Below are 18,662 nucleotides of genomic sequence, written 5' to 3'. Positions count from 1 at the left end.
CCTAAGCACAGGATTCACAGTATTACTTGGAAATGGTACATCTTCCATTCCTTATAAAAGGAGAGGTTACTAAAAGAAGGATCTAAGAAGAAGCATCAGAAAGCTTTCACCATAAAAATCCCATTTTCAAGTTGTTTGTATTTTTGGAGCTTTTAGGGGTTGAACTGAAAAGATTTCCTGTTTTGGCTGCTGGTGTGATGGGAATCAGCCCAGGGATCTTGGTGGGATTATTTCAGAACACTCTCGAGAGGCAGAGAAAGGGTCTGGCTGCAGTTCTGTCCTCCTGGCTTGGCCACACCACTCAACATAGTCAGTGTGGTAGCCTGACAACGTATAGGAGCCCCAGTAAATCAAGATGCTTTGCCAGAGCCCCCAGCAGAGATCCCCACAAAATGTCGTGGGAGCTGCCAGCTCCCCCAATGCCAGCCCTTAACAGCTATGTCACTGCTCTCTGCATGGCTCACAGAGTATGCAAACAGACCTAGCCAGAGGAGTGCAGGGCAGTGCTGCTGGGGATTCTGTGATCAACTCACTTCATGTGGAGGGTGATTAACATTGAGGGGAAGGTCTGAGGAGTTTGTTTAGTTATAAGGAGAGAGCCCTGGACACAGCTAATGTCATGTGAGCCTGAGTCCTGAGCACAGAGTCCCCACCTATTAGCACATACAGCATATCATATTGTAGATATTCAAACGAATATGTTTGAGTTCCCAACTGGATTCTGAATTCCTTGGAGGAAAGATTCCAAAAGGACCATTTCTGTTTCCCCAAGGCCAGGTTCAGTGCCAGGCAAGGAGGAGACACTCAGTACATGGCAGAGAGGGAGAAGAAGCAGGAAAGGAAAGAGGAGAGGTCTCTCAAAGGTGGGAAGGGTGAACAAATGACCCTTTGGTTCCATTCAAACTCTTCAATTCTGCAAATGCAGGGAGCTCCATGCCTGCACTTCAGAGCCTCTCACTCCTGCTCACACATGCTCACTGCCTCCTACATCCCTCTCTCACAGGTCAGGTCAGCTCAACTCCCCAGTGTCACCTCTGATTCTAGTTACTGACTTTTCTTAGACTTTCTCACTTCAAAGAACCAGAAAGATAATCCCAAAAGAAACTGCCTGTTTTTTTTTTTTTTTCTATGATGTTAAAAAGTTTTCCCAAGCCAGAATCTCACCTTATTGTAATAACATAAAAGATGTGACTTCTTTTAGAACTTAGACCTTCTGGAGTTTCTGCTGTAGTGCCATGGGATTGTTGGCACCTTGGGAGCACTGGGATGCAGGTTCAATCCCTCACCCAGTACAGTGGGTTAAGGATCTGGTGTTGCTGCAGCTGTGGCTTAGGTTGCAACTATGGCTTGGATCTGACCACTGACCTGGGAACTCCATATGCTGCAAGGTGGCCAACAAACCCCCCCCCAAAAAAACCCCCAAAATTAGACTTAACTGTAGGAACTTTCAGAACAATAAAACCACCTCCATCTCTAGTACTTCAGTACCTTCACCAGGCATCATGATCACTCTTAGCTGATAGCAGAAGGGAAGGTGTGTACCAACAAACTAATTAGCCCCTCAGGAATTTACCAAATGAGTGTCAGTGCTGTTCCTTCTGTGAAGAAGACTCCATCTTTTAGAAGATGAGTGTGGTTAAGTGTCAGGGCACTGGTGAGGTGTGGCTGTGGGAAGGGAATTTGGCTGAGGGAATAAGGAGGGCACCTCTCCAGCTTAACAGAGATAACCAGAGCATCTTAGTTGACAGAAAGGGTGTGCATGCACGTGTGTGTATGTGCATGTGTCTGTGTGTGTGTCCCTTAAAAAATAAAAATAAAAAACCATTATAAAAGGGAAACTGGAATCAGACAGGGAGTTTTCCTAGAATGATGAGTATTGGTGTGGAAGCAGGTTGGCCTGAATCCATTAACCTGCAAGCTGAAATGACAGTGTTTCAGAACTAGCACAGAACGTAGATAAGAGGTATGTTTGTTGGCAGGCTGTCACCATAGAAAAGCTGCAGAGAGAGGAAACAGCATGGAATTAGTTCATTCCTCATTCATAGAATATATAGTTTATGCTGGGACAAAATCTTCTTGCATGGAGCTTCTCAACCTGGCTGAGCATCAGATGGCTGGGGAGGGCATTTAGCTTGGACCCACTTTGGACTGACACAATTGTCTTTAGTGGCTAAGAATAGATTTACTGCACTAGAGAAGCAAGTCTGATGGTGAATTTTTCAGAGTTGATGAAACTGACTTTATAAATAGTTGATATACCTTTTCACCAAGTAATTCCAATTCTATGTAACTATTCTAAGAATGCAGTCAATAATCTGGATGAAGATTTATAGAGAAAAATATACAATAGTATTATAGATAGGGGAAGATTGGAATGACCTATATAATTTACAATATGAGAGTGGTTAAATTAATTATAGAATATCTATATTGTTCCATATATTTGGTAAAATAGAGTTTTTAAAGGATAATAACTGAGAAGATCCTTATAATTATAGGTAATAAATAGAAAGCTACAAAATTATATATGTACACAAAAGGAAAAATATATGATGTCACTTACATGAGGTACTTAGAAATAGCCAAATTCATAGAGACAGAGAGACTGGTGGTTACCAGGGGCTGGGAGCTGGGGGAGGGGAGAGGGGAATGGAGAATTACTGTTTAATGGATGTGGAGTTTCAGTTTGAGATGATGAAAAATTTCTGGAGAGGAGGGTGGTGGAGGTTGTACATTGTGAATGTGCTGAAGGCCACTAAAATGTATACTTGAAAATAGTTAAAATGATAAGGTTTATGTTATGCCCATTTTACCACAATAGAAAGACCCCTCCTGGAGTTCCCTGGTAGCTCACTGGGCCAAGGATCTGGTTTTGTCACTGCTATGGCTCTGGTTACTGCTGTGGTGTGGGTTTGATCCCTGGCCCTGGAACTTCTGTATGCTGTGGGTGCAGCCAAAAAAAAAAAGAGAGAAAGAAAGAAATGGAGAAAGAAAGAAAGAAAGACCCCTCCCCTCCAAGTGCTATGCAAAGAGTGAGAACCATGGTAGGAGTTGCAGTGTGAGCTCTTCACAAAAGCAGCCTCACCTGCTTCTTCAGAGAGGTTGATGGTGCTCTTGTATGAAAGAAAATAAAGGTTGTAGCTAGGAGAGAAAACACACTGTAACTCTAAAGGAGGCCCACATTAAAAAAAAAAAAAAATGCAAAGAAGCATAGAGAAAAATCCAAATGGTAAACAGCATTTTCTTCTGGTGATGGAAATTTGGATTATTTTATTTTATTTTTTATTATTATTTAAGGCCCACACCCATGGCATATGGAGTTCCCAGGTTAGGGTCTGAGTTAGAGCTATAGCTGTCAGCCTATGCCACAGCCACAGCAACATGAGATCCAGTTCGCATCCATGACCTACACTGCAGCTTGTGGCAATGCTGGCCAGGGATTGAATCTGTGTCCTCGTGGATTCATTTCTGCTGTGCTACAACGGGAGCTCCAATATGGATTATTTTAAATTTGTTTTCCTATCTTTAAAAAAAAATCTATAACTTACTTGAAGAAATATATAGTAGAAACTCAGAACAAAACATTATTTTTAAGAAAAATTATATTAAAATATTTTGTTAATTTCTATATAAAGGTTGATAGTAAATTCTTATGACTTATAGTCAGTAGTCCAGAACTTAATTCATGCAAATGTGGTGCATCCCTTTGAAAGGAGTCCTCTTGAGATTCCCTCTAAAGAGGCTACTGTTGCAGGGGTACATCTTCAGACTGTGGAGTGTATTGAAAACTTGGGGACAGTTATACATCATCAGGGGCTGAGCCTCATGAACACATGGGTGGTGCCCTGAATATATTTTGTCCTTTTTGAGGTATGGTGTTCTTTATAGGCCCTTAGAATGAGGATTGGGTGGCTTGGGAAGCCCTCCAGTTTTATATTCCACTGTTAAATCAAAGGGATTTTTTTCCACTTTGTGAGAGATCTGCCATCACCCACACCAGCCATTACTTATCAGTCAGGGTTATTGGTGGCAAGCAACAAAAACTGACTGTAACTGATTTAGGCTCTATAGAGGCTGAGTGGACAGTTATTAGGAAGCCCATAGTGTCTCCAGAAATACCAAAAACAAAACAAAAACTAAACAAACAAAAAACAAGTTCAGAAAACAGGTGAGAGCGAGAGAGGCTGCTCAGCTGGAGCTGATAGGACCAGGCCAGACCTAGTCCAGGAAGGACCCAGCTGTCCCCCTTATGGTCCACCTGGACTAGGGCTCTGCCATCAGCACATGGGAGCTGCCACGGCTGTCACCGCCACCAACCTCTGAGAGCGTTTTCCCTTCCACTGCTCTTGACATCTCTGGTCACAGGTTCTACATCCTCCACAGGTGTAGCCAATTGGCCAGGTCCCAGTCCAGGCATATGCTGCCAGGGAAGCTGGGCAAAGGTGTATCTGGCATTTTCTGTCCAGCACCTATAATAGCAGGTGAGCTCTACCTTCCACAGAGACTGAAGGGGAATAGGGGATCAGATGACAGATAGCCAGTAAGATTAGCGCATGACCGGCATTCTTGTTAATCCCTCCCAAAATCCAGTACCGAGCAGGTGATTATCCCTCAAATACCAGCAGCTGCTGGCATCAGTTTGCTTCCAGTCACTTAAACATTTTCCTCAAGGGGGACTGTCAGAGGCTCCAAACTATATTCTGATTAACTACTGGGAATTCATGTACCATGTCTTCATCTGCTGTAGCCAGACTGATAGGGCTACCTGTCCTGGGGTATGTACTTGAGAGAGTAGAGGTGGGATGGGGAGGAGGTAAGGCATCCAGCATGCAAGGACAGCTGCTGCCTGTAGAGGTCCCTTTCCGAGGCCCCAGTAAGAGTTCCAAGAACACAATGGCTTCAGAAGGCAAATAATCAGACTGGCAGTGGGGTTTTTCTCTTGAATTGGTATAGCAAGCACAGGAGTTTGACCCTGACATTGGTAGGAATGTGATATAACACTATCTCTTTGTCTGGGGTCATGGCCCATCTCAAGTCGCTTAATCATGGTCACTTAATCATAGCCAAAAGTCTACTCTTGACTACGATGACTATTTCTGTCTTTAATTTTCACATTATCTATTTAGTGCTCTGCCGGCTTGCTGGCAGCTCCAGACACCAGTGTCCCTGTGGACAGGGCTCTTGCAGATTTCAGGGGAGTTCACACATCCCTGGAGGCAGTACAGCAAATGGTAAACAGGTATTTATGTCAGGTGAAGGCAGACTTCTGAGAGTCTAGACAGAGACCAAGAAAAATGCATTAGTCGTGGTTTTTAATGCATACAGTCTTCCAGCAAAGGTGTTTACTTGCTCCAACAACACACTAAGGACTACATTTTATGTCCTTTGATGGAGTAGATTTCAAATTCTAGAATGTCTTAAACCATTCAGGTCATGTAGAGCTGTGGTCAGTGGGGGCTGGAATCTTCATTTTTTATCTTTTTTTTTTTTTTTTTTTAAGGGCTGCACCTGCAGCATATGGAGGTTCCCAGGCTAGGGGCCTAATCAGAGCTACAGCAGCTGGTCTATGCCACAGCCACAGCACCACAGGATCCGATCTGCATCTGCGACCTACACCACAGCTCACGGCAATGCCGGATCCTTAATCCACTGAGTAAGGCCAGAAATTGAACCTGTATCCTCATGGATCTCAGTCAGGTTCATTAACTGCTGAGCCATGAAGGGAACTCCCTGGAATCTTCATTTTTAATGTTTGTCCTCAGCTGTTGGGACTACACTTTGAGAAGTTCTGTTCTATTGTCTGATTCCTCAGGCACAGAGGGAAAATGTAAGCTGCTGAAGGCCTTTAAGAGAGAAGCAGACCCTTCAAGCTGTTGCTTTCTGTAAACTAAATCCCCTCTTCTTTAGACATTTTATTTCATTTCATTTTTTCAGTCCTCTTATTTTTAACAGAAATCTTTTTTTTTTTTTTTCCTGGATCAACTCTTTCTCAGAAACCCAATCTATAAATCAAACAATTCTGTTCTTGTTGAAGTGATCATGGTGACCTAAGCTTATGCACTGCACATGGATTCCAGCCCTTGCAGGGACCCCTGGGGCCCTCACCTCACAGCTGTGGGATCAGTGTGACAGGATTCCAAGTCTGAACACGATGCCCTCTGTCTGTCCCTAGCCTGGGGACACCCTTGGCTTCTCCAGTGTCTCACACAGGTGGTCAGTATGTCAGATTAATAACCGGGGCAGTTTTGGAGACACACCCAGTAGCTGTTGCACCAGAGGGGTGAGGGAAGTCTAAATAATAGACGTCTTCACATCTTTTCATCAGCCCATGTGCTCCTATTGCCATTCCTGTTTAAATGTTTTATACTCCATGTATTCATAGAAAGTTTCTGGCAGACTCAAGATTTGAGATAGCTGATGAATTGAAACACTTTCTCGAGATGGAGGAAACTAGATGTTATGGAAATAAACTCGTGTCTTACTATGAGCTGCCTTAAGTCCATTTGGAAAGTAGCTGGCATGTAAAAAATGAGTAATACTCACAAAATGAAGTTATTTGCAAATCTAAACATATCCACTTCCAGCTGAAGGACCTGGCCAAGGGTGAGAAGGTAGGCATGATGGCCAAGAAGAATTCTTCCTGGTGGTGGAGGGGAGGGGAGATTCTGGGACAATTTCGTATCCTTATATAGTTGGTTGGTTATTTTTTTTTATTCTTCCATTATGAATAAAGAAAAAAAGTTCTGAAAGCAAGAAGACTGAGGAAGCATCCTAACCATCCTCTAGATTTTGATGTGAAAGAGTAAGAAGTGATCTTAGTGGCCAACCCTGAGCCAAGTTAGGGGGAGGCTGAGCTGGAGGGGCCTCTCTGAGTCACGGACTTTGTGCCAAATTAAGATTTATTATGAGTAAAGCATTCACTGGTGATTAGTAAGAAAGATACCAAACTGTATCTCAACATTTAGTTTCAAACACTTTTTCAAAAAAAAAATTGTTTCTCACATGGTAAAGTTGCATACATTTAGTTTATTAATAAAGCTGTATTTGTAGGAGAAATTCCTCCAGTATATACTTTACAGTTTGCTTAGGCCACATTTCTATGGCCTTTGCCACACCTTGGTGATATGGTACTTAAAACTGCAGGTCAGGATTGGTTTGGGGGAGGTATTGTAAAAGTTAGTAAACCTCTGTTGAAGGTCCACTCTATAAAACTAAGGGCATAACTCTCCCGCTTAGAGGTCACTTGTGGTGGGAGGGTAGATGGGGAGTGTAGCGTCATAATCCATGAGGCCTTGACTTGCCTCTGTTGGGGTTGAAGAAGGGCCCAATAGAAAACATAGGGAATCTCTTTCTGCCTGAGGACAAGCAATTTAGAGACAGAGTCAGGGTTTGAAAACTTAAAATACCTCCTTTAGTAATAAAGCAGGTGCTGCTAAGTGTTGTTTCCATCTGTGGGCAAAGAATTTTTCCTAATACTTCACCTGAAGAGTAGGCCTCCTAGTGACAGGGGTGAAGGACACCTTCAGATGCTTTCTGTGCAAGGAGCAGAGCAGGAAGCGAGTTCTCTTCTGGCAGAATGTCTCTAAAGAGAAAAGGAAGGTGAGGGTTTAAGCCAGAAGTTACACCCTTTCCTGGCTCACAACTCCTGGCTATCCCAGCACATTTTTTTTTTTTTTTTTTCAGTGCTGCTAGGACAAAAGGCATACCTAACAGTTCCATCTGCTAGTATGGACTGAACAGTTTAGTAGTAGTAGTAAGCTGGGTGTCTGACAAGTGTCCCTGTGTTTCCCCTGAAAATATCTCCAGAACCCCTGGGAATTGGTTGTGGTGCCCAGGGCACTGGGGAGCATAGTTTGGAAAATGCAATCTCCTTCAGAACTCAGTAATAAAATGAAGTCATTCCTTATTCTCTTGAAAGACAATGCGAGAGTGAGGAAAAACAAACAAACAAACAAAAAAAGGCCAAGAGTATTACCTTAATGGAGCTTCCTTCATATGGAGGAAATATTTAGGAGAAAGAGGAAACATACTCTTGTTCTCTCCCTGCCGCTTTAGCAGAGTATCTGGGTTTTAGTGCAGAGTTATCCCAGAGTTTCTGTAGCTTCCTAATTTAGGAGACTGGATGGTGCATATTTAGAAGCTGCGCCTTCCGGTGTTCTTAGTACCACAAACATCTTTGGAAGGGAAGGGAAATTAAAAATGAGGTGATAATTCCAGGGGCATATATGGAATACATTTCTTCATCTGACCCTTTTAATTCTACATGGCCCAAGGCCAAATATTACAAAGGCCAAGAAGAAACTGATTTTCATTTGACTAAGTTATATGCAGACTGTCAACTCTACAGAGCCTCTGAGCACGCTTTTTTCTTTGCCTGCAGTTCTAAATGGAGGCCTAGTCTGCAGTGAGAAAGATGAACCTCTCATGTACACTATGAACCTAACAATAAAAGGGCCATTCCTTTATCATGCAAAATTTCTATCGATAAAGAAAAGTAATGCATGGTGGATTTCTAATCAAAAACAACTAAATATTTCTTGTGTGTGCTTCTCAGTTAAACCACAGAACCATGCCCCGTCTGCATTTATAGCTTGATTGGTCAAGCATGCATTTCAATCAGTCAGATTGGCCTCATCAGTAAAATACAAGCATTAGCAAAACATGAATTGCTAAATGTGCAAAAAATTACCCAAGTAGTCAACTGTTTAATTCCTTTGTATTAAAATTTTATTGTGTCATATTTCAATATATATGAATTCAAGAGTTTGCAAACTATATACCCACCCCCAACCTCCCTCCAAAAAAGACCACTTTTTAAGTATGATCTAGTGGGGAATTTGCTCTGAGTTGCTACCTGAGGAGGAGGCAGTGTTGAGTGGAAGATGTGAAGTGGAAAAACTGGTTCTCGGTGCCGCTGTGACCACCTGTGGAAGGAGGAGGACTAGTCACTGAAGGGGAGATGCAGGCAGAAGCAGGCCTATTGGGGGATGTCCGGGCGTCTTCAAGCCTCACCTGCCATGCTGCAGACTCTCCCTGCATTTTTCCCTCTCTGCTTCCTCAGGGCCTACCAGCTGTGATGACACTGTGCTTCTCCCCTTGCCCCATGCCACCTGGGTGTACTCAGCTCTGCTCCTATGCAGCTTCGGGTCTCCAGAGACCTGACAACTGAGCTTTAGAGGCTCAGTCTCCTCGTCAGTAAAATGGGGGTAATTAATAATTACCTACCTCATGGAGTGATTATGAACATCAGATGAGATGTATGTTACAGCATTTTGTTAACTGCAGAATGCTGTATAAATGTCAGGTGTTATAAATCATTAGCTGGTCTATTTCTCAGCCAAAGCAGTTTCTATTCATATTTTACTTACCCTCTAAACAATTCTTTGTCAGATAGCAAATGTAAATGGTGGTGTTTTTGCCTTCTTGGATTATGATGGTTCCTTTACAACTTTATGATGTAGGCTGAATATTTAAGTGCTCCTTTGGCTCATATCTCTTCCCCTGAACACTCATGCAAGATCATAATCCATAAAGCAGAGGCAATAACTCCTTTTAATTGCCAGGAGTTCATCATTTGCTGAGTTCTGAAGGCAGTCACTTAGACACTTGCCTTGAAAAGCCTAACTCTGTTTATTCTGCAGAGCCGGGACTGTGTGAAGCTAGGCCCTCCTGCCGAGGGAGAAGTCGTCCAAGTCAAGTGGCCCGATGGCAAACTCTACGGGGCAAAATACCTTGGATCAAATGTTGCCCACATGTACCAGGTGAGTCCCTCCTGCTGAGTCCCGTGTGATACCTGCTGAGATGGACAGGAGAAGCCCAAGGACAGGTGGTATATCCAGTGTCCTGCTGATAAAACCACCAGATGAATCTGGAACAACTCTTATTTTATAAAAAAGGCAAAGATTCGATGTCTAATGATCCAGATATTAGCGTTTTATTACCAAGTTCTATACTGGGAAACTCAATAACATATGATGAATGGTTTAATTGTAAGGAATATAGTTAGGTCACAAAGATGGAAAGTTAAGCTGCTTTCTTGTGTTACCATTATATGGGGAGAGACTAACTGGCTAGTTTCTCTCAAGCCAAGACAGTGAGGATATTCATCAACCGGCAGCCCCTGAATGGGTGGCTTTTCCCTGAGAGACATCTTTCCCATTGGGAGTTTCAGTAAACCTCAACTCATGGTGTATCAGCACAGATGTGGCCATTTATGCACCTGAGATTACAGGAGTGCTTATTTAATGAAAAGTACAGGTATCAGTTGGGCATATTATTAAAGAATATGTATATAATTAAAAAATGAATAGTATCCTTATTTAGAGATGAGGATGAGTTATGTCTAATAAGGAAAATATGGATGGCACATGTGCATTTACATTCCTTCATAAAGACTTTAAAAAGGGAAAAGTTTATTAGAATCAATACATTATAGTACTTTTATTTTTTATTTTTTTATTGAAGTATAGTTGATTTACAGTGCTGTTGTAGTTTTGGGTATAGAGCAATTTGATTCAGTTATACATACACATTTTTTTTTCAGATTATTTTCCCTTAGAGGTTATTACAAAATACTGATTGTATTCCTTATTCTTCACAGTAGATACCTACTGGTTATCTGTTTTATATATAGTAGTGTATATATGTTAATCCCAAACTCGTAATTTATCCTTCCTTCCCCTTTCCCCTTTGGTACCCATGAATTGTTTCTCTGTCTCTGAGTCTACTTCTGTTTTGTAAATAAGTTCACTTGTATCTTTTTTTTAATATTCCACATATAAGCAATATCGTATATTTGTTTTTCTCTGTCTGACTTCACTTATAATCTAAGTCCATCCATGTTGCTGCAAATGGTATTATTTCACTATTTTTCATAGCTGAGTAGTATTCCATTGTATGCCTTGTATACATACTACATCTTCTTTATCCATTCGTGTTTTGATGGACATTTTGGTTGTTTTCATGTCTTGGCTATTGTAAATAGTGCTGCAGTGAACACTGGGGTGCATTTATCTTTTCAAATTACAGTTTTTTCCAGATATACGCCCAGGAGTGGGATTGTAGGATCATGACTCCATTTTTAGTTTTTTTTTTTTTTTCCTGAGCCCTCTGCTCACGTGTTTTTTTTAATTTATTTTTTACTTTTTTATTTTTTTACAGAATAAAATACATTTACACACAGTTACATTCACACAGATTATTATAACATGGATCTTAAGGAACAGATTAAGTGACTCCCACTGGAGAAGTGGAATGGAAAATATGCTGAGACAAATAGGAAATTTATTCTATACTTTATCCCAATTTTATGGCTTTCATCTTTACTACTTAGTTTTATCTATTACATTTTAATTTTTCTTTAAAAATTAGCATTATATTAAATTGTTATATTACGCAACTAAAATTTATAAAGAAGAAAGCCTTTATATACCATTAAATATTTTATATAGCATAGTAAAAAGAATAACTTAACTAGTAAGCATAACAAAAATAATACACCCTCTGAAAATAAGTAAAATATAAAATGCATAAGTTGGTTAAAAAACAGTGTAACTATATAAATATGTCCTCACAATTTGTTCCATCTCATTGATTCTTCAATAAAGGCATTACACCATTCTAGGTGATGTGATAAACAAGACATTATAGACCTTACATTGTACCATGGAGAGAAATGGTTATTAATAATACAATTGTAGAACTATGTTATTTAATTGTACAGTGGCATTATTTAATTATAATTATCATCAATTCTTTGATGGAGAGGAAATCAGAATCAGATGTAAGAAGACTTCGGCATTCCAAGAATGATGTCAAATGACCCCCTTCATGGTGGATTATGCACTTATTTACTAGGAGATATATTTCTTCTCCAGAGATTCCTTGTTTGTGTATCAATTGTAGATTTTTGGTTTGCAGTTCTCCTGAAGTTTTGATGTAAGAGTCTATATGTATATGAGAGTGTTTTAAGTGGTGTTTCTCTTAATTGCAAGCTCATCTCTGGTGTCCCGCATTTGTACCCACCTCTTCTCATGATTTCTGATTTTGATGGTATAATTGTGCATGGATGATTTTGTGTCTTTACTGTATATATACCTTTCCTGGTGAGCCTTGTCATTTGTGGCATTTTTGTTTCCTGTTGCTGATCTTTTCTTTCCTGCCTAGAGAAGTTCCTTTAGTATTTGTTGTAAGGCTGGTTTAGTGTTGCTGAATTCTCTCAGCTTTTTTTTTATCTGTGAAGCTTTTGATTTCTCCTTCAAATCTGAATGGGAGCCTTTCTGGGTAGAGTATTCTTGGTTGGAGGTTTTTTCCTTTCATCACGTGAAGTATATCATGCCACACCCTTCTGGCCTGCAGAGTTTCTGCTGAAAAATCTGCCGATAACCTTATTGGGGTTCCCTTGTGTGTTATTTGTTTCTTTTCCCTAGCTGCTTTCAAGATTTTCTCTTTGTCTTTAATTTTGGTCAGTTTGATTATTATGTGTCTCGGTGTGTTCCTCCTTGGGTTTATTTTATATGGTACTCGTTGTGCCTCCTGGATTTGAGAGAGTGGTTCCTTTCCCATGTTAGGGAAATTTTCGGCTATTATCTCTTGGAATATTTTTTATGTCCCCTTCTCTCTCTCCTCCTTCTGGCACCCCTATAATACAGATGTTGGTGCGTTTAACATTGTCCCAGAGTTCCCTGAGACTCTCTTCATTTTTTTTCAATCTTTTTTCTCTTTTCTGTTCTGCATCCATAATTTCTTCTAGTCTGTCCTCCACCTCACTTATTCGTTCTTCTGCCTCCTGTATTCTGCTGTTAGCTGCTTCTAGTGAGTTTTTTATTTCAGTTATTGTATTTCGCATCTCTTCTTATGTAAGTTTTATATCTTGCATCTCTTTGGTTAGTGTTTCCTGTAAGTTATCCATCTTTGCCTCCAGTTTATTTCCAATGTCTTGCATCATCTTCAGCATCCCGGACAGTCTAAAGTCTTTTTCCCGGAGGCTGAGAATCTCCTCCTCGCTTAGCTGATTCTCTGGGGTTGTCTTCTTTCTCCCTCATCTGAGTTATAGTTCTCTGTCTTTTCATTATTATAGGTTTTTGGTGTGTTGACCTTTTTAAAGTTAATAGAGTTGTAGCCTCTCTTACTTCTGGTGTCTGCCCCCCTTGTGGCTGAAGTCAGTATGGGGGGCTTGCTGTAGGCTTCCTGATGTGAGTGGCTGATGCCTGCCCACTGGTAGGTGGAGCAGATTCTAATCCCTCTGGTGGGTGGGGCTTAGTCTCTGGATGGGATTAGGGGTTGCTGTGTGCCTGAGGCTCTTTAGATAGCCTGTTTACTGAGGGGTGGGGCTGTGATCCCACCTGGATTGTTGTTTGCCCTGAGGCTTCTCAGCACTGACTGATGGGTAGAGCCAGATTTTCCCAAAATGGCCACCTCCAGAGAAAGGCATGGCTGCTGAATATTCCCGAGAGCTCTGCTTTCAAAGTCCTTCCCTCAGAAGAAGCCACATTCACCCCTGTTTTCCCATGATGTCCTCCAAGAACTGCAGTCAGGCTTGACCTAGGTTCCTGTGGAGAGCTCACTCTGCCCTGGGACCTACTGCACATGAAAGTCTGTGTGCACCTTTTAAGAATGGGGTCTCCGTCTCCCCCAGTCCTGTGGAGCTCCTGTGCACAAGCCCCGCTGGCCTTCAATGCCAGATGCTCCAGGGGCTCTTTCTCCCAGTAACAGATCCCAGCATGTGAGGGTTTGATGTGGGGCTCAGAACTCTCACTCTTGTAGGTGAGTCTCTGTGAGCCAGTTAGTTTTCAGTCTGTGGAGCTTCCCACCCGGGAGGGATGGGGTTGTTTATATCACGAAATCACCCCTCCTATCTGTGGATGTGGCCTCCTCTTTTTCTTCTAGAGTAGGGTATGGGTTTCTGGTCCATTTGGGTGGAGATTGCTCAGTCTTTAGTTGTGAATTTTGTTGTTTTTAGGAGAGAAGTTGAGCTCCAGTCCTTCTATTCCGCCATCTTAATCCCGTCCCCCCATTTTTAGTTCTTTAAGGACTTTCCATACTGTTCTCCATAGTGGCTGCACCAATTAACATTCCTACCAATAGTGTATAAAGGTTCTCTTTTCTTCATACCTTCTTCAGCATTTATTTGTAGAGTTTTTGATAATGGCCAATTATGTGAGGTGATACCTCATTGTAATTTTGATTTGCATTTATCTTATAATTACTGATGTTGAGCATCTTCTTAGGTGCCTTTTGGCCATATGTATGTCTTCTTTGGAGAAATGTCTATTTAGATACTCTGTCCATTTTTTTGATTGGGTTCTATTTTTGATATTGAACAGTATGAACTATTTGTGTATTTTTCCAGTTCATCCTTTGTTGGTCATTTGCAAATATTTTCTCCCATTCTGTAGGTTGTACTTTCATTTTGTTTATGGTTTCCTTTGCTCTGCAAAAGCTTTTAAGTTTAATTAAGCCCCATTTGTTTATTTTTGTTTTTATTTCCATTACTCTAGAAGACAGATCCAAAAAGATATTGTTGTGATTTATGTCAGAGTATTCTGCCTATGTTTTCCTCTAGGAGTTTTATAGTATTTGGTCTTACATTTAGGTCTTTAATCCAATTTGAGTTTATTTTTGTGTATAGGGTTAGAGAATATTGAAATTTCATTTTTTACATGTAGCTGTCCAGCTTTCCCAGCACCACATATTGAAGCAACTTTCTCTATTGATTCTCTTGCCTCCTTTGTTGCAGATTAACTGCCCATAGAAGCATCGGTTTATTTCTGGGCTTTCTAACCTGTTCCATTGACCTGTATTTCTAGTTTTGTGCCAGTACCATAACTGTAAACAGCCATACTATTTTAATGACAGTAGCTCTGTAGTATAGCCTGGAATCAGTAAGCCTTATTTTCTCTTGCAAGATGGCTCTGGCTGTATAATCTTTTGTATTTCTATATAAATCTTAAAATTTTTCGTTCAACTTTTGTAAAAAATATTCTCTTGCACCTCTTCCACCAGTGTCCTTGTCCTCAGTGAGCCAGAGCCACCCCTGCCTCCCCAGGAGACCCTCCGGGATAAGCAAATATCACTGCTTTTCCCCTGGGTCTGAGTGTGTGTCAAACCTTGTGTGTGCCCTCCAGGAGTGGAGTCTCTGTTTCTTCCCAGCCTGGGGAGCTCATGCACTCAAGCCCTGCTGGGTGCTCCTCCTCCCAATGCTGGACCCCCCAAAGCTTGGGAGCCTAACGTGGGGCCCAGAACTTTCACTCCTGTGGGAGAACCTCTGCAATGTAGCCATTCTCCAGTTTCTGGGTCACCCACCTGGGGGCATAGGAAATTTGATTATATTGCAAGTGTACCCCTCCTACTGTCTTGCTGGATTTCTTATTTATGTCTTTGGATATAGAATATCTTTTAATCGATTGTTATTCAGCAGTTAGTTGTTAATCTGGTATGTTCATGAGAGGAGGTGAGCTCAAGGTCCTTTTACTCTGCCACCTTGTCCTCTAGAAAACTGTTATAGTAACTTAATAACACGAGGGCAGAAATCAACATTCCCAAGCTAAGCAGTCTAGTAAAAACAGGAAGATTGAAGTAAAAGGAGAAAAAGCAAGAAGGTTCAGGCCTATTAAGTTAAAAACAGCTTGAGAATGATAAGACTTCCAGTTTCCCCAGAGAAATTGTTCAAAGACTGATAAGGGGCCAGGGCTTAAATGGAAGAGTACATTAAAAGACACTGTACCAAAACTGGAGCACACTGTAATTAAAAGTTGTTGAAAGAGGTTTGGAAAACTTAAGGGAGAACATTTTTTAAGGTGTAGAAAAACCCAAGGGGAGTGGGAGGGGAGATGGGAGGGGAGAATGTATACATCCATTGTATGTGTGTGTGTGTGTGTGTGTGTGTGTGTGTGTGTGTATCTGTATGTGTAAAGGCCATTTTCCCCTTTGCACTGGTGCCAGGATTAGGTTGCAGATTCAGGTCATTCACAACAGAGTAGGGTGCTGGAGCTTCTTTGTATCCGAATGTCCAAAATTAGGCAAAAATCACAAGACAGGCTGGTCATACTGGAGCCTCCTAGAAAAGAAGCATTTTTACATCATTTAAAAGAAAAAATTATATTTAATTAATAAATGCAAAAGTGAAGCATCTTATATGTAGCAAAGCTATTAGCTACATGAAAAGTATCATAATGAGGACATGTTGAAATTCAGGCTAATTAGTTATCAGTATGTTAACTTCAGTTGAATTTATGATGGCCTATCAGCATAGAACTGTGAGCATATTTATAGACTCAATGGAAAAGTTAAGACTAATATTAAAATTGTCTCTCAAGTACAAGTAGTTTAAAATTCCTCATTAAACCAAGTGGCTTTTTGAGATCATTTTGTGTTTTGTGTCTAATTATTCACCCTCAGCATTAAATAACCAAAGACATTTATGAAAATAGTTAGAACTATTCCTGTCTATCTATGAATCTATAAAATACTATCTATAAAATACCTACTGAACAGTGCTACATATCCTAAGTATATATATTTTGGGGGCCCCTGCAGTAGCCCTGCAAGATAGGTGACTTTGACTTCTACTTTAAAAATGAGGGGAAGAAAGGCTTGGTGAATTTCATAATTTGTTCATGAGCACATAGCTCTAAAGGGAAGGGCCAGAGTTTATTCTCAGCTCTGTTCCAGCTCAGGTGAACAACTCTCCCAGCTTATGAGGGACTGCCCTTGATTTTAGCACTGCATTTCCTACATCCTGCAAGACCTCTCTGTCCTGGACAAACTGGGATGGTTGGTCTCCATATTCCTTCTTGGTTTTTGTTTGTTTAGGGCCACACCTGTAGCATATGGAAGTTCCCAGACTAGGGGTTGAATCAGAGTTGCAGCATCTGGCCTATGCCAGCATCTGGCCTACGCCACAGCCACAGCCAGCGTGGGACCGAAGCTAGTCTGTAACCTACACCACAGCTTACTGCAATGCCAGATCCCTGACCCACTGATTGAGACCAGGAATCGAACCTGCATCCTCATGGATACTAATCAGGTTCATTTCTACTGCTTCAGAACAGGAACTCCCCTGTTGGTTTTAAAATTGCCTTTTTCTCTTTTGGAATTTTAAAATGATCTAAAACAGAAGAAATGTAGGCACAGGTATTTCTAGCTGTGGTATCAAATTATAGAGATGAGATGAAACCTTGGTCTAACTGAATATTAAAGAAATCATTTTGTTAAAATAAGGCCAGGAGGAAAAGCCTTCTGATTTCAGCCTTCTGGGAAATAACAGGGAGAGCTCTCCTGTGATGGAGACCCAATTCTGTCCTATGGTTTGAGCCTAGTCAAATGTGAGCAGTACATAGATAATATTAAATTTAATTATATATTTTATCTTTATTTTAATTTTTTTAAAACTTCAGATGTTTTTAAATTAACATATCACAGCTACATGGTTTAACTTAATTTTTGTTTTTTTCAGGGCTGCACCCATGGCATATGGAAGTTCCTGGGCCAGGGATTGAATCTGAGCTGCAGCTGCTACCAGTGCCACAGATGTGGCAACTCCAGATCCTCTAACCCACTGCACTGGACCAGGGATCAAATCTGTGACTCTGCAGCAACTGGAGCCACTGCAATCTGATTCTTAACCCACTGTATCATGGCAGGAACTCCACAAACATATATTTCTTAAAAGTAAGGAATTCAGACAGATAAGTTAGGGACTTCAAAACATAAGTGGTTCAGAGTTAGAACATATTAGATATTCTACCCTGATTGTATTCCCTTTGTTGTTTTCTTCTGAAAGAGTTCATGCAGTATTAAACGCAAACCAAGAACAATCACTTTGAGTAGGATGTCTGGTGAATTTCCCTCAGATGTTCTAAGTTTCTGTTGTTCAGTGTAACTTTTTCTCTGATGAAAACTCCTGCCATTTGATTAGCTTGAAAAAAAAAAGTTTTAAATGTTTTCATTTAGATGATGATGTATTTTCACACGGTCACACGGTTGCCATTTTATGAAGTTGAGAATCCTGGATTTCCCTGGCTATTTGGTTGAATTTAACTTTTGAAAGTTAAAGTTCTGTAAGAACTTGAGGAATTATTTTATCTTGGAGGATTATTATATAAGAGTAAATGTATATTTCTCAAAGAGAAATAGTCCTGCCTCTTACATTGTCAGAGCCTCTTAAAGGAACAGGCTCCACCCGTCTGAATGCTAAATTGGCCACAATCTCATGTTCTGAGAAGTCATTTGAGCAGCAGTTACTTTTCTTTGTTTTTTCTTTCAGGAGATAAAGTTTTTGCATCACATATTCCAAGATGCTCATTTTCAAGAATTTTGGCCTGTTTGAAAACACACTTTGTTCTTTGATAAGAGAAAGAGCTTTTCTTCCTTCCGTGGCTGTTGGCCGGCTCTCTTGTTTGTTCTGCTTGAATCCTTTTCACATTTTTTTTATGTAGATAATTGGAACCCTGAAGAAAATGCTGAATGCTTTTTTTTTTTTAATATGTCATGCACGATGTCTTATTTTTCATTAGGTTGAATTCGAAGATGGATCCCAGATAGCGATGAAGAGAGAGGACATCTACACTTTGGATGAAGAGTTACCCAAGAGAGTGAAAGCGCGTTTCGTAAGTGCTAGGCAGTTCCTCTTCGGGGTCTGCCAAGTGAAGCCTTTCTCCTCT

The 18,662-nt window shown here is 40.7% G+C and overlaps 1 protein-coding gene across 1 annotated transcript in view; it reads left to right on the top strand.

Annotated features, from left to right (window-relative positions):
- KDM4C (lysine demethylase 4C) overlaps positions 1 to 18,662 on the top strand; it is a 380,713-nt gene that overhangs the window by 357,521 nt on the left and 4,530 nt on the right. The window contains 2 exon segments of the mRNA XM_047767661.1: positions 9,642 to 9,761; positions 18,516 to 18,660. Coding sequence (XP_047623617.1) covers positions 9,642 to 9,761; positions 18,516 to 18,660 — 265 coding nt within the window.

This window comes from Phacochoerus africanus, chromosome 2 (genome assembly GCF_016906955.1).
Source record: "Phacochoerus africanus isolate WHEZ1 chromosome 2, ROS_Pafr_v1, whole genome shotgun sequence".
Taxonomy (NCBI): Eukaryota; Metazoa; Chordata; class Mammalia; order Artiodactyla; family Suidae; genus Phacochoerus; species Phacochoerus africanus.
The sequence above is the reverse complement of the archived record's forward strand: the minus strand, read 5'-3'. Positions and strand labels throughout refer to the sequence as shown.